This window comes from Schistocerca piceifrons, chromosome 3, assembly GCF_021461385.2.
Source record: "Schistocerca piceifrons isolate TAMUIC-IGC-003096 chromosome 3, iqSchPice1.1, whole genome shotgun sequence".
NCBI lineage: Eukaryota > Metazoa > Arthropoda > Insecta > Orthoptera > Acrididae > Schistocerca > Schistocerca piceifrons.
In genome coordinates, this window is record NC_060140.1 from 169635633 (window position 1) to 169658952 (window position 23320).

At 40.5% G+C, this 23320-nt stretch overlaps 1 protein-coding gene across 1 annotated transcript in view; it reads left to right on the forward strand.

Moving 5' to 3' along the window:
• LOC124787924 (probable isocitrate dehydrogenase [NAD] subunit beta, mitochondrial) overlaps positions 1–23320 on the forward strand; it is a 71659-nt gene that overhangs the window by 3336 nt on the left and 45003 nt on the right. Inside the window, exon 3 of the mRNA XM_047254911.1 lies at positions 15993–16091. Within this exon, the coding sequence (XP_047110867.1) occupies positions 15993–16091 (99 nt within the window). The remainder of the gene's footprint in view (positions 1–15992; positions 16092–23320) is intronic.

Sequence of the window (23320 nt, forward strand, 5' to 3'; positions counted from 1 at the left end):
CCTAATGACTCTTAACGGGACAAGCGTGGGAAATTGGTGGTTTTTGGGTGGGGACAAACTAAATATGAACAAATTCAGGCACCCACCCCCATACAAAACCAAGCAAAACGACGAAAAAATCTAAATCACGAAATTCACCAAATACCACAAATCACAATATTATCTGGAATCGGACACTTCCTTTGACCTATATAGATCTACAGCAACTCCTGATCCAATAAATTGGGATCGAACACTTCCCTTGACCTATATAGCTCAACAGCAGCTCCCGATCCCATCTCCCAATACAAAAACCAAAATGCACCACCAAACATTACGAACTGACACTTCCCTTGACCTACATGGATCTACAGCAGCTCCCGATCCCATAAATTTGGATCGAACACTTCCTTTGACCTACATAGATCTACAGCAACTCCCGATCCCATAAATTTGGATCGAACACTTCCCTTGACCTAAATAGATCTACAGCAGCTCCCGATCCTATAAATTGGGATCGAACACTTCCCTTGACCTATATAGCTCAACAGCAGCTCCCAATCCCATCTCTCATTCCAAAAACCAACATACTCCACCAAACATTGAGATTGAACACTTCCCTCCAAATATATAGCTCAACAGCAGCTCCCAATCCCATAAATTAGGATCGACCACTTCCCTTTACCTATGTAACTCAAAAACATCTCCCAATACCAACCTTCACAGCCACAAATTTCAATGAAACACTTCCCTATACCCCAATACACAACACACACACCAAAAACAAGAAAATGACAACTTACCACAAGAAAGTTCCAGCCCCACAAACTAGATTGGCCACCACACACACGCACACACACACACACACAGGCACACAACACCACGCCGCGCGCGCACACACCACACCACACCACACCGCGCGCACACACCACACCACACCGCGCGCACACACCACACCACACCGCGCGCGCACACCGAAAATAATATGTAACAAGTACAGTCTTGTGCGTGCCCAACCTAGACTTCTGGAACCAGGTACCGCACTGTATGGAACGCCATATGTCGTCTCTGCGACAGCGCCACATATAACCGTCCCTGGTCCGAGAGGCCGAAACTTTAACCAATTTCATTGCTTCACAGCACACACCGCACTTCACCACCTCGGCAATTAGGCCAAAAAGCTGTAAGAACTTAATCAGCTTTAAAGCTGTGTCCCCCATCATAGCCCTCAACTGAGAACTATTGATCTTGTCTTTCATATCCATTCCTGAACAAAAAACCACATCCGATTAAACTTAATAAGAAAACCACCCGACGTACAGCAATCATCACGACATTAACCTTCACACAAAACTGTTAACTCACTGATACAAATTCCGCTTCAAAAATACGCAAGCAGCACTCGACACTGAGCAACAGCAAACTGAGTCCAATACACCAAACAAACGAAAACCCTGAACATACCTCCAGAGGGCACAACATGACGACATCTACAAACACGCCACACTCACAAACCAAACTCTGCGCCGTAATGACGTCACACACCACAACACCCTTACGTCACGGGTCAAAGCCGACACGGGAGATCGGACGCTTTTGTCGACCCATTTTTCCCCATGTATCGATATTAAAATGTCAATATCAAGTGCCAATATTTTTATTTTAGATTATTTTTCTTTTCACAATTTTTGGTAAATAAGTTATTTGAATTTGTTCTTGTGAAATTGTAGTAGGACATACCCATTTTTCCCCATGTATCGATATTAAAATGTCAACATCAAGTGCCAATATTTTTAATTTAGATTATTTTTCTTTTCACAATTTTTGGTAAATAAGTTATATGAGTGGTTCATGGCGTGTGTTCCTGTAGTCATGTCCTAGTTCATGAACCACGGGCAACGTATGAGTGGCCAAGTAAGTGGTCCCGACAGTCGGGATACCAGTTACTTTGGAATAAGGCTGGGCATCTCGGACATATTCTGAGTCGTGGTCACCTTTGTGCTCATACGGCAAAGACTACCAAATCCACCGGTTAGTCCCTCAGCCGCTAGGGGTAAATCCCAATGGGACTCGGGGCAAGTAAGGCTAGCAACCTGCTTCCCCGGTACTTTAAATATGATGCTGGCAACAATCAGAGCAAAATGCCTCGGACCTTTGGAGGTGACAGAATCCCACCTCTAACTGACAAACCAGGGACTCCTAAGATACGACTTGGCAAACAAATGGTAATGAGATGGGGAGCTATTAATATCAATGGGGGCTACTCTGGGAAGAAGGTAGAGCTGGCAGAGGCTGCAAGTAAGATGGGACTGGACGTTTTAGCTGTTAGTGACATTCGGGTAAGGGGTGAGAAAGAAGAGGAAGTGGGAGAATACAAGGTCTACCTGTCAGGAGTCAAAGCGGGAATAACACAATGGGGTGTAGGGCTTTACATCAGGAAAGAAATGGAACCCAGCGTAGTCACAATAAGGTATGTAAACGAACGACTGATGTGGATAGATTTGACAGTGTCTAGCAAGAAAATTAGGATTGTGTCAGTATATTCGCATTGTGAAGGGACAGATCAAGATAAGATGGATAGTTTTTATGAGGCACTCAGTGATGTACTTGTTAGAGTAAAGGACAAGGACAGTGTTCTGCTCATGGGTGATTTTAACGCCAGGATTGGAAATCAAACAGAAGGGTATGAAAAGGTTATGGATAAATTTGGAGAGGATATGGAGGCCAACAGGAACGGTAAACAACTCTTGGATTTCTGTGCCAGTATGGGCTTAGTAATCACAAACTCCTTTTTTGAACATAAGAACATTCACCAGTATACTTGGGAAGGCAGGGGAACCAGATCTGTCATTGACTATATAACAAAAGATCAGGAATTCAGGAAGGCTGTGAGGGACACACGTTTATTCAGGGAATTCTTTGATGACACTGATGATTATTTAATCTGCAGTGAAATTGGGATTGTGAGGCCGAAAGTGCAGGAGGTCAGGTCCATATGTAGGAGGATAAGAGTGGAGAAACTTCAGAATAAGGAAATCAGGCACAAGTACATAACAGTGCTCTCAGAAAGGTACCAGTTAGTTGAATGTAGTCAGTTACAGTCATTGGAAAAGGAATGGACAAGGTACAGGTATACAGTACTAGAAGTGGCTAAAGAAAGTCTTGGAACAGTAGTGTGTAAAAGTAGGATGAAGCAAACAGCTTGGTGGAATGACACAGTCAAGGCAGCCTGTAAAAGGAAAAAGAAGGCGTATCAAAAATGGCTACATACTAGAACTCAGGTAGACAGAGAAAGTTATGTTGAAGAAAGAAACAAAGCCAAACAGATAATTGCAGCGTCCAAGAAGAAATCTTGGGAAGACTTTGGAAACAGGTTGGAGACTATGGGTCAAGCTGCTGGAAAACCATTCTGGAGTGTAATTAGCAGTCTTCGAAAGGGAGGTAAGAAGGAAATGACAAGTATTTTGGACAGGTCAGGAAAACTGCTGGTGAATCCTGTGGGTGCCTTGGGCAGATGGAGGGAATATTTTGAAGAGTTGCTCAATGTAGGTGAAAATGCAATCAGTAATGTTTCAGATTTCGAGGTAGAATGGGATAGGAATGATGATGGAAACAGGATCACATTTGAGGAAGTGGAGAAAATGGTCAATAGATTGCAGTGCAATAAAGCAGCTGGGGTGGATGAAATTAAGTTGGTACTCATCAAATACAGTGGAATGTCAGGTCTTAAATGGCTACACAGAATAATTGAAATGGCCTGGGAGTCGGGACAGGTTCCATCAGACTGGACAAAAGCAGTAATCACACCAGTCTTTAAACATGGAAACAGAAAAGATTGTAACAACTACAGAGGTATCTCTTTAATCAGCGTTGTGGGTAAAATCTGCTCAGGTATTGTTGAAGGGAAAGTGCGAGTATTAGTTGCGGACCAATTGGATGAAAATCAGTGTGGGTTTAGGCCTCTTAGAGGTTGTCAGGACCAGATCTTTAGCTTATGGCAAATAATGGAGAACTGTTATGAGTGGAACAGGGAATTGTATCTATGCTTTATAGATCTAGAAAAGGCATATGACTGGGTTCCTAGGAGGAAGTTATTGTCTGTTCTACAAGATTATGGAATAGGAGGCAAACTTTTGCAAACAATTAAAGGTCTTTACATGGATAGTCAGGCAGCAGTTAGAGTTGACGGTAAATTGAGTTCATGGTTCAGAGTAGTTTCAGGGGTAAGACAAGGCTGCAACCTGTCTCCACTGTTGTTCATATTATTTATGGATCATATGTTGAAAACAATAGACTGGCTGGGTGAGATTAAGATATGTGAACACAAAATAAGCAGTCTTGCATACGCGGATGACTTCGTCGTGATGGCAGATTCGATTGAAAGTTTGCAAAGTAATATTTCAGAGCTAGATCAGAAATGTAAGGACTATGGTATGAAGATTAGCATCTCCAAAACAAAAGTAATGTCAGTGGGAAAGAAATATAACCCTGAGTGTCAAATAGGAGGAACAAAGTTAGAACAGGTGGACAGTTTCAAGTACTTAGGATGCATATTCTCACAGGATGGCAACATAGTGAAAGAACTGGAAGCGAGGTGTAGCAAAGCTAATGCAGTGAGCGCTCAGCTACGATCTACTCTCTTCTGCAAGAAGGAAGTCAGTACCAAGACTAAGTTATCTGTGCACCGTTCAATCTTTCGACCAACTTTGTTGTATGGGAGCGAAAGCTGGGTGGATTCAGGTTACCTTATCAACAAGGTTGAGGTTACGGATATGAAAGTAGCTAGGATGATTGCAGGTACTAGTAGATGGGAACAATGGCAGGAGGGTGTCCACAATGAGGAAATCAAAGAAAAACTGGGAATGAACTCTATAGGTGTAGCAGTCAGGGCGAACAGGCTTAGATGGTGGGGTCATGTTACACGCATGGGAGAAGCAAGGTTACCCAAGAGACCCATGGTTTCAGCAGTAGAGGGTAGGAGGAGTCGGGGCAGACCAAGGAGAAGGTACCGGGATTCGGTTAAGAATGATTTTGAAGTAATAGGCTTAACATCAGAAGAGGCGCCAATGTTAGCAGTGAATAGGGGATCATGGAGGAATTTTATAAGGGGGGCTATGCTCCAGACTGAACGCTGAAAGGCATAATCAGTCTTAGATGATGATGATGATGATGATGATGAGTTATTTGAATTTGTTCATGTGAAATTGTGTAGTAGGACACAATTTTACTTTCACCATGTGAAGGAATCTTACTACCTTTTCAGCTTTCACCATGTCCAGCCTTTGTTTTGGCTGTATGAAAGAAGTATATGTGACACAAAACTAGTAGTCCGATTGCACTGCGGGGAGAGGGTGGCGGGGGAGAAATCGACGTGAATGGAATATCAAGATTTCCAATGTCAGGAGATAACACACCAGTGGCGTTAACGCAATTAATGTGCAGCTTCTTCACGTTGGCATTCTTCAAAAACAGTTGCTAAAAATAATGCAAGATTGGTCTTTGTGGTGAGTAGAGACATGTGAGGAGAAGCGCTGATGTAATCGGCAGCAGAAACTGCATAGTTTAGCTCCACCACACAGTTCTGACATTAAAACTGCTAGGTCGCTGGCATTTGCAGGGGGGGAAAAAAAAACACCCGTGGAAGTTGACATGAAGTGTTGCGGACAAATCAGATATGTGACTTAACCGAATTATGGGCCCATCGGACACCTTGTATTGTGCCTCCTACATGCAGTTACCATCGTTAGCAGATTGGTCATCGGAAAGTCTGAACATACATTGTTTCCCTTTCCATTCTTGCTCTGAAGGGGATAGGAAGGCTGTTATCTTGTTGATGTACGGAATGTCTAATAATAAATCAATACTTAAATATGCAGCTCTAAAGCTGGCTGTTCATTTGCAATGTGCAGGCAATATTTTTATAGGCCAGTACGTCGGTATTTTTACATTCAATATATTGATACTTTTTTATATATCGAGAGCCAATAATTATATTTTTTAAATGTTGATATGTTGGATTCTTGATGTTTTTTAAAAACATCAACAGGGTTAGTGTGCATGCCAGATGGGACAGCACATCACTCTGTGTACACACCAGACTCCAGTGTACTTTTCTAGAGGCATCAGCATTTCCTGCCAGCAGCATGCAGAATTTGTAACTGTGGTGCAGAGAGCACAGTATTATATTGAATCTGCACATCAAGTAACAACTCGTGGATTATTTAAGATGCTGCACAACCAGAAGCCAACAGCATTCACTCATGCTCTGGACACATTGCTGGCTGCACCCTGCAGCCCATCTGTCAGTAGCAATCACCAGCAGTTGTTTCAGTGTAGCCCAGTACTCCAACAAGAAATAAGTCCACTGGGACCGAGGACTCCAACTGGACTAAACATAGACACCAGCTGGGCACCACCAAGGACATCTTCAAGGGCCAGGCCCATCAGCACTCTCACGTATTTTGATGGCCACAGTTGGTTGAAGTACTGGCCTCCCTTCAGCTGACAATACTCTACCATTGTCCCACATACCACCCTACATCTGACTGCCATATGCTGCTTACAATGTTGTCATCTGGCTACACCTATTGGTACCCTCACATCCCAGTGGCCACCATTGATTTGAACATAGGGCTCCTGCTGACTTTTGGCGTTCTGCTGATGTTCCACTGACCAGTCAGCAACCAACCGAGGGGAGACCAACCCAGACACAATCTAGGATATTGAGATGGACACCAGTTGAGAGACTGATCACACACCCAGAAGTGACCAATACTTTGTTTCATATCAAAACTGTAAACTGTTCATTCATGTGTTTGCCTACTAATGTGTTCCTTTCATTGTATCCTGGAAGCAAACTTCTTTATTTGTTATCCTTGCCACACCATGTAAGGACAAAAGACATAAGTTGGTGACAAGGTGGCCCAACCATGCCACAACACACCAGTTGGTGGCACAGCTGTTGACTAGAACGATACGGAGCTCCACCTCCAGCAGTGGTGGCCACATCTGGGGTTACAATCACCATCCACTTCTGGTAATTTTTCAGAACTCCAGCTTTCACCTCTACCACTCTTCTCCAGGCCCTCTCACATGCACCACCATGGGGCATCCCTGTCCACAGCTCTGTCTTGACCTATTACAAGATCTGAAAGGCACGGCTCAGACTGAGGCCTTTGGCCGCCAATTCTTCTCCATTCTCGATGCGTTTTGGGGTTCAGAAATAGTGAATACTAATGGATCAATGTGCAGCTATGCTGGCGTTGCTTATGTTCATGCAGGATGTAATAAACTCAGCTCCTTTTTGGATGGCTGCAGTGTTTACACTGTGAAGTTGGTCATCTCTGGTGCTGTTGAGCATATCTGTTCGTACACCAGTTGGTCCTTTCTCATCTATATCGATTCTTTGACCGATTGTTACCCTCATCGTCCATTGGTTCCAACTGTTCAGAATTCTCTTTTTGTCCTAAAACAAAGTGGACATTCCTTGGACTTTATCTGGAACCCTGTCATGTTGGAATCATGGGTAATGAACTCACTGATAGGCTAGGTAAATTGGCTACTGGCTAGCCACCTCTTGAGATTGGCATATCAGAACTGGGCCTATGATTGGTATTAGTCCATCAAGTTCTAAGAACTTGGAATGCAGAATGGCATTCTCTGACTTTGTCAAACTACAAGTGATAAAGCAGACTGAATTTGTGGAGGTCCTCCAAGTGGTTAACCAGCACCACATTGGCCATCCTTGACAAAGTCATGGTCTACTCTTTCATTGTGGTGCCCATTTGACAGTGGTCCACATTTTGCTGGACTGTTCTAATCTAGCTATCCTGTGACAGACTAAATAATATTCCTGACTTGCTACCCCTCGAGGATGATGATTCAACAGCTTGCCTAGTTTTACGATTTATTTTTGAAGCAGATTGTTATCACTGTCTCTCTCTCTCTCTCTCTCTCTCTCTCTCTCTCTCTCTCTCTCTCTCTCTCTCTCTCTAAGGGAGGGAACCTCAGTGTTTTCATCCCCTTGAGGGGTTGGCGGGAGCCTTGTTGCCTCCTCTGCCTCAAATGGGCAGTGGCTGCCTGGGTTTGGTGGTCTGACCCAGCCCTCATTTCCTGTCCTCCTCTCAACCTGTCCACATCACTAGTCTTTTCTGGGTGTTGCTCGGTGAGGTGCCTCTGGTAAATGGGGGTGGTTGGTTATGTCCCACATTGCACTTTCTTCCTTTGAGGACCTCCTGCTGCTCCCTGACTGTGCCTGTCTTTCTTCCTTCCCAGCCTTCTCCTTTGTTCCTTTCTCTAGGCTTTGTTGACCTCTGATAGACCTTGGCGTTTTCTTTCCATTTTTTTAACGCACTAGGTCATTCTTTGTTGTATAGTTTAGACTACTTGCCTGTTTGAGTGGGAGGGCTGATGACTTCGTAGTTTGGTTTCCTTTATCATTAATCTGACCAACCAACCTCTGTAACTTGCCTTGTCTGTTGCCACTGTCCTGTGTGCCGGCCGCCTGCTACTGACCCAACTGATGTTTTTCACACTTCTAACCAGAAGCCTGCATCTGTGGCCAGACTTCCTTCCAAGAGTGGCTCAATGCACTGGAAAGATAATGAGGCTTCTGTTGGCGTTTCTAGGGCTGTCACATGGCTCTGTCCACTCAGGATGCAACTGTCGCCATGTGCTGTCCGGACAAGGCTGCAACAGCATCGTCTCTGGACATTGTAGCCCTGGCCAAGCCCATTGCCAGCATTACATCTCTGGCAGCTGCCATTGGTTTACATCACATCTCTGGCAGCTGCCATTGGTTTGAGCCCTGGTCTTCCCATCAGGCACCGGTGCTCTGCCAGTTTCCCACTGGCCAACTTGCATCCAGCTGCACCAACGGTGGCACATTCCACACCATGCTTCGTCGTTGCCATTTCTCACATTATCATGCGTGGTCCTGCCTCTGCTGCCATACCAGGATGATGGGATCACAATTCTTTGCATTTGGAATTGCTACTCTTGCGGCTGGCTCTGTGGCTGCGCTGTTTGTAACTGGCATGGCCTTCTTTCTGTTCCCACACCTGGATGCCTCACTCTTTCGACAGTGCGGTTCACTCTTCCACCACCAGCATGGCCCCTTACCAAGTCTGCATCCAAATTCTGGATGGATCTGTAGACTTCAGTTTTTGTGCCTACACAATGCACACATTTGCTACTGGCACAGCCCCTTTCGCCTACAGCGTGGGCATTTCTTCTGTCAGCATGGAGTCTTGCCTTATCGGACTCTGCTTTCCAGGCATGGCTTCATCTCTCTTTCTGGTGCCTCATCTGTGCAATAGAGTTTCGCTCATTTTTCATTGCCTATTTGTGTCTGTTCTCAATCTGATTCTTCCTTCTATTGCACTCGCACTGATGCTTCGAATGGCATATTTTCTCTAGCGTGTTGGTGTCACGGACCCATTTCCATTTGGTGTGTACCATGCACACGTATTGCTCAGGGCCCTGTTTTGCCTACCAGACCTTCTCGGTTGTGTCTTTGACTGATCCTTTGGTGTCATGACAACACCAACTGTTGCAATTGTCTCCCAACGGCTGCCAATGGCTCGCCACTGCCCAACCGCCTCTTCCACACTGGCCGAGCCCATCAGTACGTTAATGGCTCTGCCATCTCTTTAATGAGTGGAAGGAGTATTGTGGCTAGGCCAGTCACAAAGCTATTACTGCCACCAGTACATACATTTGCAGGCAAGAGGTAGCCGTACTCCATACATCATCCAACGGAAACCAGCCTGCATCTACATCTACATCCATACTCCGCAAGCCACCTGATGGTGTGTGGCGGAGGGTACCTTGAGTACCTTTATCGGTTCTCCCTTCTATTCCAGTCTCGTATTCTTCGTGGAAAGAAGGATTGTCGGTATGCCTCTTGTGTGGACCCTAATCTCTCTGATTTTATCCTCATGGTCTCTTCGTGAGATATAAGTAGGAGGGAGCAACGTACTGTGTGACTCCTCGGTGAAGGTATGTTCTCGAAACTTCAACAAAAGCCCGTACCGAGCTACTGAGCATCTCTCCTGCAGAGTCTTCCACTGGAGTTCATCTATCATCTCCATAACGCTTTCGCGATTACTAAAGGATCCTGTAACGAAGCACACTGCTCTCCGTTGGATCTTCTCTATCTCTTCTATCAACCCTATCTGGTACGGATCCCACACTGCTTGAGCAGTATTCAAGCAGTGGCCGAACAAACATACTGTAACTTATTTCCTTTGTTTTCGGATTGCATTTCCTTAGGATTCTTCCAATGAATCTCAGTCTGGCATCTGCTTTACCGACAATCAACTTTATATGATCATTCCATTTTAAATCACTCCTAATGCCTACTCCCAGATAATTTATGGAATTAACTGCTTCCAGTTGCTGACCTGCTATATTTTAGCTAAATGATAAGGGATATTTCTGTCTATGTATTCGCAGCACATTACACTTGTCTACATTGAGATTCAATTGCCATTCCCTGCACCATGCATCAATTCGCTGCAGATCCTCCTGCATTTCAGTACAATTTTCCATTGTTACAACCTCTCGATATACAACAGCATCATCCGCAAAAAGCCTCAGTGAACTTCCGATGTCATCCACAAAGACATTTATGTATACTGTGAATAGCAATGGTCATACGACACTCCCCTGCGGCACACCTAAAATCACTCTTACTTCGGAAGGCTTCTCTCCATTGAGAATGACATGCTGCGTTCTGTTATCTAGGAACTCTTCAATCCAATCACACATTTGGTCTGATAGTCCATATGCTCTTACTTTGTTCATTGAACGACTGTGGGGAACTGTATCGAACACCTTGCGGATGTCAAGAAACACGGCATCTACCTGGGAACCTGTGTCTATGGCCTTCTGAGTCTCGTGGACAAATAGCGCGAGCTCGGTTTCACACAACCGTCTTTTTCGAAACCCATGCTGATTCCTACAGAGTAGATTTCTAGACTCCAGAAAAGCCATTATACTCGAACATAATATGTGTTCCAAAATTCTACAACTGATAGACGTTAAAGATATAGTTCTATAGTTCTGCACATCTGTTTGACGTCCCTTCTTGAAAACGCTACGCTCTTCTAGAGACCTACGATACACTTTTGCTAAACAGAAAAATCTTCCTAGCTTTTTTGATATTTCTATTTGCAGCTGTAATCATCGATGCAGTAACCGCTTTATGATCACTGATTCCCTGTTCTGCGTTAACTGTTTCAAATAGTTCGGGTCTGTCACCAGAAGGTCTAATATGTTATCGCCATGAGTCGGTTCTCTGTTTAACTGCTCAAGGTAGTTTTCAGATGACATGCACATGGCAATCCCAATGCTTGCCGAACACACTGTGTGCTGATGAACATTGGTGGACAGCAAAAGCAACCCACTGGTCTTTGTACACACCAGATGACACCACCACATCCCTATATATACATGCCAGACAACAGCAGCAACATGTTTCTCTGTGTACATGCCAGTCTCCAGTGGGCTTCACTGGAGGCATGAGCAGTGCACACTTTCATAACTACCGAGTGAGGTGGCGCAGTGGTTAGCACACTGGACTCGCATTCGGGAGGACGACGGTTCAATCCCATCTCCGGCCATCCTGATTTAGGTTTTCCGTGATTTCCCTAAATCGTTTCAGGCAAATGCCGGGATGGTTCCTTTGAAAGGGCACGGCCGATTTCCTTCCCCATCCTTCCGTAACCCGAGCTTGCACTCTGTCTCTAATGACCTCGTTGTCGACGGGACGTTAAACAATAACCACCACCACTTTCATAACTGCAGAGCTGGGAGCATGGACTATGTTGCTTCTGCATGTCATGTGACAAATCCTTCTGCTGTATTATTCAAGATGCTGCACAGCCACTAGCTGACAGCAGTCACTCACACTTCAGTCTCAATGCTGGCTGCACTTGCAGGTCATCTGTCGGTAGTGTTCACCAGCAGCAATTTCAACACAGCCTAAGATTCCCACCAGACATTGACTCAGTGCAGCCTAGGACTCCAACTGGGCTCCAACCTAAACACCATTTGAACACCACCTAGGACGTCATTTCCTGGCCAAGCCCGTCGGCACCATCACATCCAATGGCCCCCACTGGTGAAAGCACTGGTCTCCCTCCAGCTGCCAGAACTCTGCCAATGTCCCACCAGCCAGCATGCACCTGACTGGATGGATACTGCCTAAAACGTTGTCCCATCAACTACCTCTTGTCTTGGTCGTCTCCCATTGGCTGCTGGTGCTCTGCCAACGTCCCACAGGCTACCTTTTGCCGGCTATGCCAGACACCAACCCGGACCCCCGATCAAGGGCATGAAGCTGGACAAAAGGCATAAAACTCCAGACACCAACAGATGACAACTCACAGATCTAACTATTACCGAAAAAATATCATCACCAAAATAATTGCAACACTCTCCAGAATATCCGCCAATATCAACTAATGATTATAAAGTCTTCAGTTCAGTTGTGTAACTGTTCTGATATATTGTACATGCTTAATTTGTTTACTAGGCTATAGATAAGAACTGTGTGGGAGACTTTCTGGAAATCAAGAAACTTGGAGTTAACATGAGGTCAATTAGTGCAGCTTTATGGATCTCTAAGAAACAATAAGAAAGTTGGTTTCACATGCTCTAAGCTTGCAGAAACTATTGTTGGTATCTACGGAACATTAGTTTGTACTCCAAAGTCGTCATAAGCAAGCACAAAATATGTATCGTAACCTACACGACAGTGGTCCATACGACTAATTGCTGACAGTTGGCATGTCGTGTGGAACAGAGTGGAATCCAGCAAAATGCATCATGCACTCGCCCTCTTTTTGCTTGTACGCCAGTCTATAGAAAGGGAAGTCCCTTATGCACCTGATCATGTTATGTGATCTATCTTTGGGTGATTTGAGCCCTTTTCAATTAAGCACACACTTTATTTCCATATCTGTCATTTCCGATCCTGTTCAATGGTCGAATGGAGGACTGCATCATGATATTCTTTTGCAAAGAAATTTCAGAAGACGGAATTTAGTATTTTGGTCTCTTTTTTATATCAGATGACGTCAATGAAAATGGAACTGCTTGTAACCCCACTCTATGAAATGAAGAAGGAAAAGAAGATTACATCTTACTTCTTAATAACATAGGAACTGCTCTTTCATATTTATTCACCGAGACCAGGGCCTCGACCCCCAATAAATATGTCCTTCCTGAGTGGGAATATATATAACATACAGGTGCAGGTTATAACACAAGGACAGTGACATATGGAAGTTTGGGTCTGGCCATGATACGTACCCAGACAGCCAAAGCTGTTAAGGCAACAGGTCGCTTAAAGAAGGAAATCCGGATTTCATTGCCGTCATTCTAATATACGGCTGAAACTAGTTCATATTTGCAACTGCAAATAAATTTCCTGTATTTTATTCTTTTGTTTTGAATTATTTTATTACACCAATCCACAGGGTGTTTGACCATAGATATGATAGTTAATATCATTTAATAGGTACTTATTTTTCAAAAACTCTGCTTAATTAAACTTTCTGGGATGTGCAGATGTTTTTTTATGAAACATAGCTATAAAAGGCTGTTTATAATTATAGAAAATATCTAAACTACCTTAAACCCAATGAAATATTTCTTTGTGTTTAACAGGTACGTCAACTTTGAAAAAATCATTTGAAAACAAAATATCCAGGTAAATTACAAGCATTAATAAAGCCACAGCCGTGCTTACAATGTCTTTAGCATCCTTAGTGCAAGTCTGTCTTCAAAATCAGCTGAAAAGCAATTGACTATGCCAGAACATTTGAAAGGAAATTGCTATGGATTGTAAATGATGCAAAAGTCAAATATCATTAGTTCACAACAGAAAGATTGCACCAAATAACGAGCCATTATCTGTCGTAGAATGGACCAGATTTACAAGACGCCTGGAACGAACTTTACCATTCTATAAAATGCCAAGATGTATATACATTCCCAAAAAAATTGTTCCTGACATCTAAGACAGAAATTATAAAAAAAGTCAAAAGAAACATTCCAGATGCTCAAACAGTTTCTGTAACTTCTAATATTTGGATGTGTTAGCATAACAATGCTTCGTGAGTTTCATAGCTCATTGATTGTTTCCAGAGTTCCAGCTGGAACATGAGTTCTTACTACGGAGCCCTCTCTAGATCCTAGTTCGCCAGAATTTATCTTTCAGCACCTTATGGCAGTGTAGATAGTGAAAGACTTTTCCCCGAAGCTGGTCTTGTTTACGATAACAAATGAAATAGTTCATTACCTCTTAATGCAGAGAAATTGGTGTTCATTTACTGTAAGTTGTATCAAATTCAGTTAAGAGTAATAATTTGTTTATTTATTTATTTTGTTGAAATAAATATGATGATGATGAGAATTTTACTACAGAGTAGTCGGCCGCTGGTGGCCGAGCGGTTCTGGCGCTACAGTCTGGAACCGCGCGACCGCCAGGGTCGCAGGTTCGAATCCTGCCACGGGCATGGATGTGTGTGTTGTCCTTAGGTTATCATGGAGGAATTTTATAAGGGGGGCTATGCTCCAGACTGAACGCTGAAAGGCATAATCAGTCTTAAATGATGATGATGATGATGATGATGATGATGTTGAAATAAATAATAAATGGTTTTAATTTGAAGATATTGTGGTTTGATTTGTATTTTGAGTACCTTACATGTGAATTAGTCAGTTTTATGAAATTTTTGTTGGAAATTCAGTGTCTGTCTGATAGTGAACTACTATTGAGTATCAGGCCAGATAACAAGATTAGGCTTGATATCCATTTCATCTCTAATATAAGTGCCCATACAGCTGTAGTGGCAAAATACAGCAAGAGAGGCATAGTGCAATTTGTAGGAGGTTACTCAGAAGGTTACAAGAGCCCACATTCAATAATAAATCAAGAATCTTACTATTTCTTTTAACATGTCTCACATATTGAGCATAGTAGAGAAATTTAGGCTCACACATAAGGACACAGATAGCCTTCCTTCATATGTATCATCTACAATTGGAATGATGAGAGAGTAAAATGATGCTGATATGTTATATGCACTCTGTCACACACAGTATGGGGGCCTTGCAGAATACATATGCAGATGTAAGCAGACAGGCGGTGTGTTGTGTGTCATCTCTTTGGGGCTGTCATACTAACAATGCTCATAGTCAGGAATGAGTGAGTGTGTATTCAGCTGGAATTCCAAATCTGTTTGTACATTTAGTGTTCCTGGAAAACAGCTGGTCTGAGTAGATGGCCACAAGAAGTACCTGCTGAAACTTTGTTTGATGAGTTGCAATAGATCAAAGATGACATTTCCACAGTTGATTATAGCTTCATCATTGAAGAGGCAAGTTGACAAAAGCTCAGAATGGTGTTGGTGAATGACAGTAGCTTCAGCTGGCAAAACTTTTCTGTTAGTAAGATTTCTGTCTTTGAGAGCCTCCGCGATTGTGCTACAATTGATATAAATTGCAGCAATTTTTTTGTACAGCACCAACTCACGACATTTAGAGTGTATCATGCTGACCTGATTTTCAGTTTAGTGTGTCTTGGAACTACAATTAATGTCTTGTGAAACCTCTTCTGTCGCTTCTGGTAATTAAACTTTGTGAAGCCACCATCTGTCATGACTTCAGTGAAAGAAATCTTCTTTCATATTGGTTCTCAAGAGTGGTTACAAATGTTTTGTAATTCAGGTGTTACTGGTTTTGCTATAATGGTGTTAGTAACTTCTAATTATATACATTTCCTTTGCAATTTATTAATGCCTTCTGAACTGGTTTGTGTTGTCAGATCATTATATTGCTAAATTTGTGTTTACTTTAATTACAGTGTGCTACCAAAATAAGTTTGAGCTAGTGAATAGCACTGCTACAAAGTCATATAAAAATGAATGTTACTTTACATATTCTCCTTTTTTATCTTTCATTTTGTCAGAGTAACATGAAGTAACTTTTGTGGAATATTACAGCAACCAGCAGAAGAAGCTGAACCACGGACAAAATGTACGCTCATACCAGGAGACGGTGTTGGTCCAGAACTAATGTATTCTGTTCAAGAAGTCTTCAAGGTAAATCTTTTTTGTTTTTCTTAATTCTCATACTAAAAATTGTGTATATGAGTTCAAAAAATCTTCAGATAGCTTGCGGAGTTACAAAGCAGCGTTACTTAAAAATGTTGTACATTACTTTAAATTGATCATTGTTCTCATCTGTGATAACAAAATCGTCTGTCTTTAAATTCCTTTATTTATTAGAGAGTAATACATGAAATAACAATTGGTTAAATCAGTTGTTTGCTGAATTCTTTACATTAACATAACTTCCAAAATATTTACCACCCAGAGACTCACCTTTGTGTAAAGATGAATGTCTTTGAGAGTAAGGCCTGGACTGTATGGTTGTATGATCAAAAATTCTTGCCTAGTGCCTTTCTGCACGAGATCTACAAAAAGAACACTGCTGTCATGAGTTTTTGTGTTGAAAAGGCTTTTGTTTGTATTTTCAGGATTCTTGTGTGTGTGTGTGTGTGTGTGTGTGTGTGTGTGTGTGTGTGTGTGTGTGTGTGTGGGGGAGGGGAATTGATGCCACTTGAGTGATTGGGGCTTTCTGTATGGGTGTTCTAGGGAACGCATTGTGCTCAGATTTTGCTCTAGCAAAGATGGTGACACAATTTAGCCAACCTGAGAATGAGAAAGATTTAGGAAAGATATGTGTAACTCATCCAGTGTTATGCATCTGTCCAGCAACATTTCACTTCATTCTTGTAATTGACTGATGGAAATCTCGGTTGAGTTGAACATTTCATAGCAGTTTCTCACTGCATCCTTTGTTCATTACCATATCACCATAAACTTCTTTTAGTTGACTGCAGTCTTCTACAGGTTTCAACTTCTAAGCGTCAAGAAATTGGAAAGACACAGCTTTTGCATTTGGTGAGGGGCGTGAATAATAAAACTAAGAGGGCAAAAAGAGTGTCAGTAGCAAACAGCCAATAGGCAACTGAGGTGACTGTCCTTTGGGGAGAGGGAAAGGTAGATTTTTCAAGCGGGGGGGGGGGGGGGGGTAGACTCATGAAATGTGTATGGCTAGAAAGCATTTTCTGTGCATAGGCCAACATATCTTGTGTGATATTGTTATCAGTGTGTGTAATTTTTATGTATGTCCACTCTTTATTTTAGGTGTGTATAGCAGATTTCTTAAGCAGAACTCAAAGTATAAAATTTTCATTTTGCGGCAGATTGTGTGCGCTGATCTGAAACTTTCCTTGCAGATTAAACTGTATGCTGGACCAAGACTCAAATTTGAACCCTTTACCTTTCATGGGCAAGTGCTCTAAAGTCAGAGTAGTTTTAAAACAACAGAACATAAAAATAACAACATATATGGTGCACAGGCTTTTGACAGTTAGTAGTAACTGTAACTATTTCCCGAAGTTCATTGTCAATACTGAAATGTTGTAAGCTGTCCAAAAAGAAAAGCATGGCTTACCAACTCAGATCAGTAACTGTCATCCGACTACTGTGATTCAGCAATGTCTGTGTCCATTGTGATTCATTTACACGTTATGGTGGGGTTATGAGGACAAACAAAAGGCCGTAAACTTGCCTTCATAGATGGACTAGGTCAAAGAGAATGTCACTTGTCCATGTATTGGAGTCCTGAGCACATTTCTGTCTAAGAGTGTTTATCTTAAATGAGAGAGTACTTACTATATGGCATAGCAAATTGCATATGATCATATACTTAAGACTCAAACAATTGTTTAAAAAAGTATAAAAATCTGTACAAAAAAAAGTAGAACACAAATCACAGGTCAGATTTTTTTAAAATATATGCCGTAAAACTTCCTAATAAGTTTTACAGGGGACTAAAATAAAAGTGTGAAAAACCTATGTATGAAAGCAAGCATTATACTGGCAAAACAAAAATGGAAATACAGTACATCAGGAGTTACAATACACAAAACATTATATAAGCCTACTAGATATTTACAAAATAGAGAAAAGGTGAACCTCTACAGAGAAGAAAACTTCATTTCATAAAAAAGTCCATAATTTTTGCATGCTTTCTTCTTTACATGGCTGCGGCATACACTGGACCCTCAAAATGGAATAACTCTGTCATTATTTCTTCAGAAACGTTTTGATACGTCACAAATTGTTTAACTTTTCCTAACTCATTTACTGTATTGTATTGTATTGTATTTGTTTATTTATTCTGTGGATCACATATTGTACAAAGTACACATGATATAGGACAAGTCATTTTTCTTAACAAATATGTAGTTTGGAGAAAAAAAATAGGCAATGGACTGCCATTTAAAAAAATGTACACAAAATTGTTCATTGATTAATATAGTAACTTCACATACAGAGAATACAAACAATTTACATGGGGAACTAAGAAACATGTAGGCAATGTAGTGCTACTTTAAATTTACACAAATACTCACTGAGATTACAGAATAGTGAAAATGTCAACTGGAAACACAACAGAAACATGTAGGCAATGTAGTGCTACTTTAAATTTACGCAAATAATCACTGAGATTACAGAATAGTGAAAATGTCAACTGGAAACACAACAGAAGGACAGTGTCATTTAAAAACTACATTAAACATGAAATTAACATTGAGATTTCACAGACAATTAAGTTTTAATAGTAATAGAATGTGTACTTGTACATTCAGAAAGCGAGTTAAAAAATTTGGGGAAGTGAAACTGAAACATAGTTGTGTATAGTAGAAATTAGGTTATTATTTTGCCTACAGAATGTTTTACTCTAATCACAGTATTTTACAAAGGAACTTTATAATTTTTCATTTCCAGTAATTCTTGTACTGAATAGAAACAGTGCTTTGTCAGAAATGCCTTTAGTTTATTTTTAAATATTGGATCTGGAGCAGTTTTTATTTGTTCTGGAATTTTATTGTGTAATACGACACCCAGATGAGTTATATATTTTTGGTATGATGATGTCCTTGAAAAAATTTGATGGATATTAGATTGCCCTCTGGTATAATGAGCGTGTATATCATTGTTTTGGATTAATTTGCCTGTTCTTGAGAGGTATTCCCTGGTGAATAGGATTGTTTCTTGAATGAATAGGGATGGGATGCTTAGAACATTAAGTTTTATAAATTGACATTTACAGGATTCCAGCTTTTTGAGGCCACAGATTATCCTCAGTGCTCTTTTTTGTAGTTTAAATATATTTGTGCTGTGAGTTGAATTTCCCCAAAAGATGATTCCATAGCGGAGTAATGAGTGGAACTGCGCATGGTATGCTTGCATTAGTGTGGATTTACTTGTAGTAGATTTTAGTATTCTTAGTCCATAGCACAATGATGAGAGTTTCTTTGATAAGTTGTTTATATGTGTGTCCCATTTTAAATTTTGTTGGACCCATAGACCCAAAAATTTTGTTGCATTTACATTTTCAATTTTATCATTATTTAACTTTACTTGGATAGTTTTTTGATTGGATGTGGGAATTAGATGCAAGTTGATACATACAGTTTTCCCACTATTAACAATTAGGCCATTTTTGTTAAACTGCTCAGAAAGTTTTTTCATAGAGTTATCAGATATTGTCTGAAGGGATTCAGGGCTAGATCCAGTCAACACTATGCTTGTATCATCAGCAAACAGGATAGTTTTTTGTGGGCTCATACGTTCAACAAGATCATCTGTGTAAATGAGGAAAAGTAATGGCCCTAGAACAGAACCCTGGGGAACACCATATCTTATTGTTCTTTCCTCCGAGAGGAAAACTGTGTTATTTATTTTATTCTGTACATTAATGTCGTATTGAAGTGATACCTTCTGTCTGCGGTTTTGTAGGTAAGAGCATAGCCAGTTGTGAGCCACACCTCTTATTCCTCTTCTTTCCAATTTAACAAGCAGTATTTTATGATCTAGTACGTCAAAGGCTTTAGAGAGGTCTAAGAAGATACCTGCAGCTATATTATGTTGGTCAATTGATTTCAGTATGTGGTCCAACAGTTCAAAAATTGCTGTCTGGGTGGATAAAGATTTACTAAAACCATGTTGTTGAATGCTAATTGGTGCGTGGTTTTTTATGAAATTTATAAGCCTGTCATAAAAAAGTTTTTCCAGGATTTTTGAAAAGATGCTTAATATGGATAATGGTCTATAATTGGATACTAAATCAGCGGAACCTTTCTTTAGTAATGGTGAGACTTTAGCTATTTTGAGAGCATCTGGAAAAATGCCAGTTTTTAATGATTGGTTGTAGATGGTTGATAATGGCTTTACTATATGGGGAGCACACACCTTTAATATGAGGTCAGGTACTTCATCATAGCCACTAGAGATTTTATTGGGTAACAGTTTTATTATGTTCCTAATTTCATCAGAGTTTGTTTCATAAACAAACATTGTAGCATTAGTGCTGTTTGACGTATTGGTGGAATTGAAGAACGATACCTTGCAGTTTGCCTGAATGAGATCTTCTGCTAGTGAGGTGAAATATTCATTGAAGTTGTTTACAACTGTGTATGGATCTGTGACCTTAGAGTCATTAAGTGTTAGAGAAATGTTTTCCTTTTTAGGTGTTGAACTACAAGTTTCTTTTTTAATAACTTTCCACATAGCTTTCATTTTGTTTGAAGAGTTTCTTATGAAATTGTCATTCCATAAAAGTTTTGCCTGTCTAATCACTCTAAGATAAGTTTTCTTGTAGGCTTTACAATAGTCAGAAAATTCTTCAGTGACTATGTGTTTTTTGGAGCAATATTGGAGAAATCCGTTTCTCTCACTAGAAATTTTGATTCCTTTTGTTACCCACGACTTTCTATTTTGATTGCTTGAAGTTTTTGTTTCAAAAGGAAATTCTGTATTAAAGTAATAAAGGAAGGTGTTATGGAAGCTTAAGAACATATTATCAACAGTTGTTTGCATGTAAGCACTGTCCCAATTTTCCTTAGCTAATAGGAAGTTAAAAATCCTAATATTGTCATCTGAAAAGTTTCTTATTTGAAATACTTTTTTGGGGCTGATTTTACTATTTTCCATGTCAACACTCAGTAGCTGAGCATCATGGTCACTGTATCCCATGCTCAGTACTTCGCCAGTGAATTTGTAACCAGTATCAGTTACGAAGATTTGATCAATTATTGAATCAGTATGCTCTGTTGATCTTGTTGGAGAGTGTATTGTGGGGATCATATTAAAGGATTTGGTCATGTTTAACGAATCAAGTTTAGCATTACTGTTTTTTGATAAATCAATGTTATAATCGCCACAAAGTATTATTCTCATATTTAATGAGCTGACACTATTCAGCAGAACTTCTAATTTGGTCATAAAATTTGGAATATTACTACTTGGTGCTCTGTATACATTTATAATTATATAGTTAAGTTCAGGCAGCTTAACCATAGAAAGCTCAAATTCCTTATCTTCAGATAATGCAATCTGTTCATTTAGGCCTACCTCACTGAATTTTATCTGGTCCTTTACAAATATAGCAGTACCGCCATGTGTGGAGAAATTCCTACAATAAAAGCTTGTTAATGAGTACCTTGGAATAGAGGTTGACTGAATTTCTTCTTTAGACTGCCAGTGTTCGGTAATACATATTACATCTGGATTTATTTGAGACTGAAGTAACACTTACAGCATTTCAATCTTATTTCTGAATGACTGGACATTATGGTGTAATACAAGAAATGATGGACTTTGTGACTTTTTAGTTAAGGGTTTAATTAATTTCTTTTCTAAAGGTATTTCTGACGCAGCACTTACCCTAAAAAATTGGCCGAGATTTTATTTTTGTGTGTGGCTTCTTGCACGCAATTTTCAGTAGCAGAGATGGTTTTGAGTGGTTGACACAGTTCTGCTTCCATCAAAGCTTCTGTTTTTGGCCTAAACCATTTTGTAATTTGTGGTTGTTTGGCGATCTTGATACTTGGGACTGATTTCTTCAGGATATGATTTCGGAGTTTTTCTACTATTTGGTCTTTTCTTAACATATTTAAATGTAGTCCTTGAGCTGTATGAAATCTTCTTCCTAAATTGTATGTATCAATTATCTCTACGTTATGAAATGTAGAACATATTTCTGATATCAGTTTGTTTGCAATGTAAATTTCTTGGTTGACACAGGACCAGGAAGGCAAATCATAACGATGAGGAATGTTAACAACGAGTACATTTGTATGTAATAGGTTGTTTAAGCATTCCTTCATTTCTTTTGCAAACCCTTTTGTTTCATTCCTATATATATCGTTTGAACCACCTAGAAGCACGACAAAATCACAATTACTTAAGTGAGATACATCAGTAGAGTTTGTTAGTTTATTTACCTCACAAAACTGCGCTCCTGGCTTCACAAAACCTGTTACCATTAAATTACATTTATCTTTCAATAGTGCTGAAATTACACGTCCATGACTTTCACCAAGCACACAAATTTTTTTGTTTATCACAGTTTTGGGGCTAGAAGGTTTTGAAACGTGTTTTTGCTGTGTAGATATATTCTGTTTTTGCACATTCGGTAACCTTTTTTGATAACTATGAACCTGTGTTAACTTTGCGGTCTTGGGAGCAAATTTATTGTATGCAGCAGAAGTTTGTTTTTCACAATGTCCACCGTTTTGTAGTAGGATATCGAATTTGTTTTTTTGGGCTATTACTGAAGAAGAAACACTATTTACGATATCTGCACACTTTATTTTACATGAACTCTGTTGTGTAGGTTCCACATTTTGCTTAATAACGGGCATTTCTTTCAGATGGTGCACAATTTGATCTTTTGCAGATAGGCCTACCGTTTTTTGGAGCATGGCAGGAGAATTTATTACTAAAGACGACGAAATGATTGCGCTATGGTTTGCGTTACCGGTACACCCAGAATGTGTTGGAAAACTTGAAATGGCGACGGAATCATCGGTTACTGTGTACACTTTATTTCTGTCGAATTCACTTACGCCCTGCTCGGCGGTTTTTAGTTTTCCATGATCATTTTCAAGACATTTTAGTCTATCAGCTAACACTCTGTTTTCTGCCAAGGATCTGCGCACAATTTCTTGCAACGAATTAATAGTTTCAACTAGTTTTGCTTTGTCATGTTTCACATGTTACACACTTGCACTTTGATTTGGATGATTTTTCACTGCAGGTTTTTTGCGTGGCACTAGACTTGAAACTTTGCGAAGCACTTTTGTTGATCATCTTCTTGCTATTGATGCCGGATAACATTTGAAAATTCGAAATAACTGGAGGCACAAATTCACTAAACTTCTCAATCGCTGCCATCTTGGGCGTACCCCTGC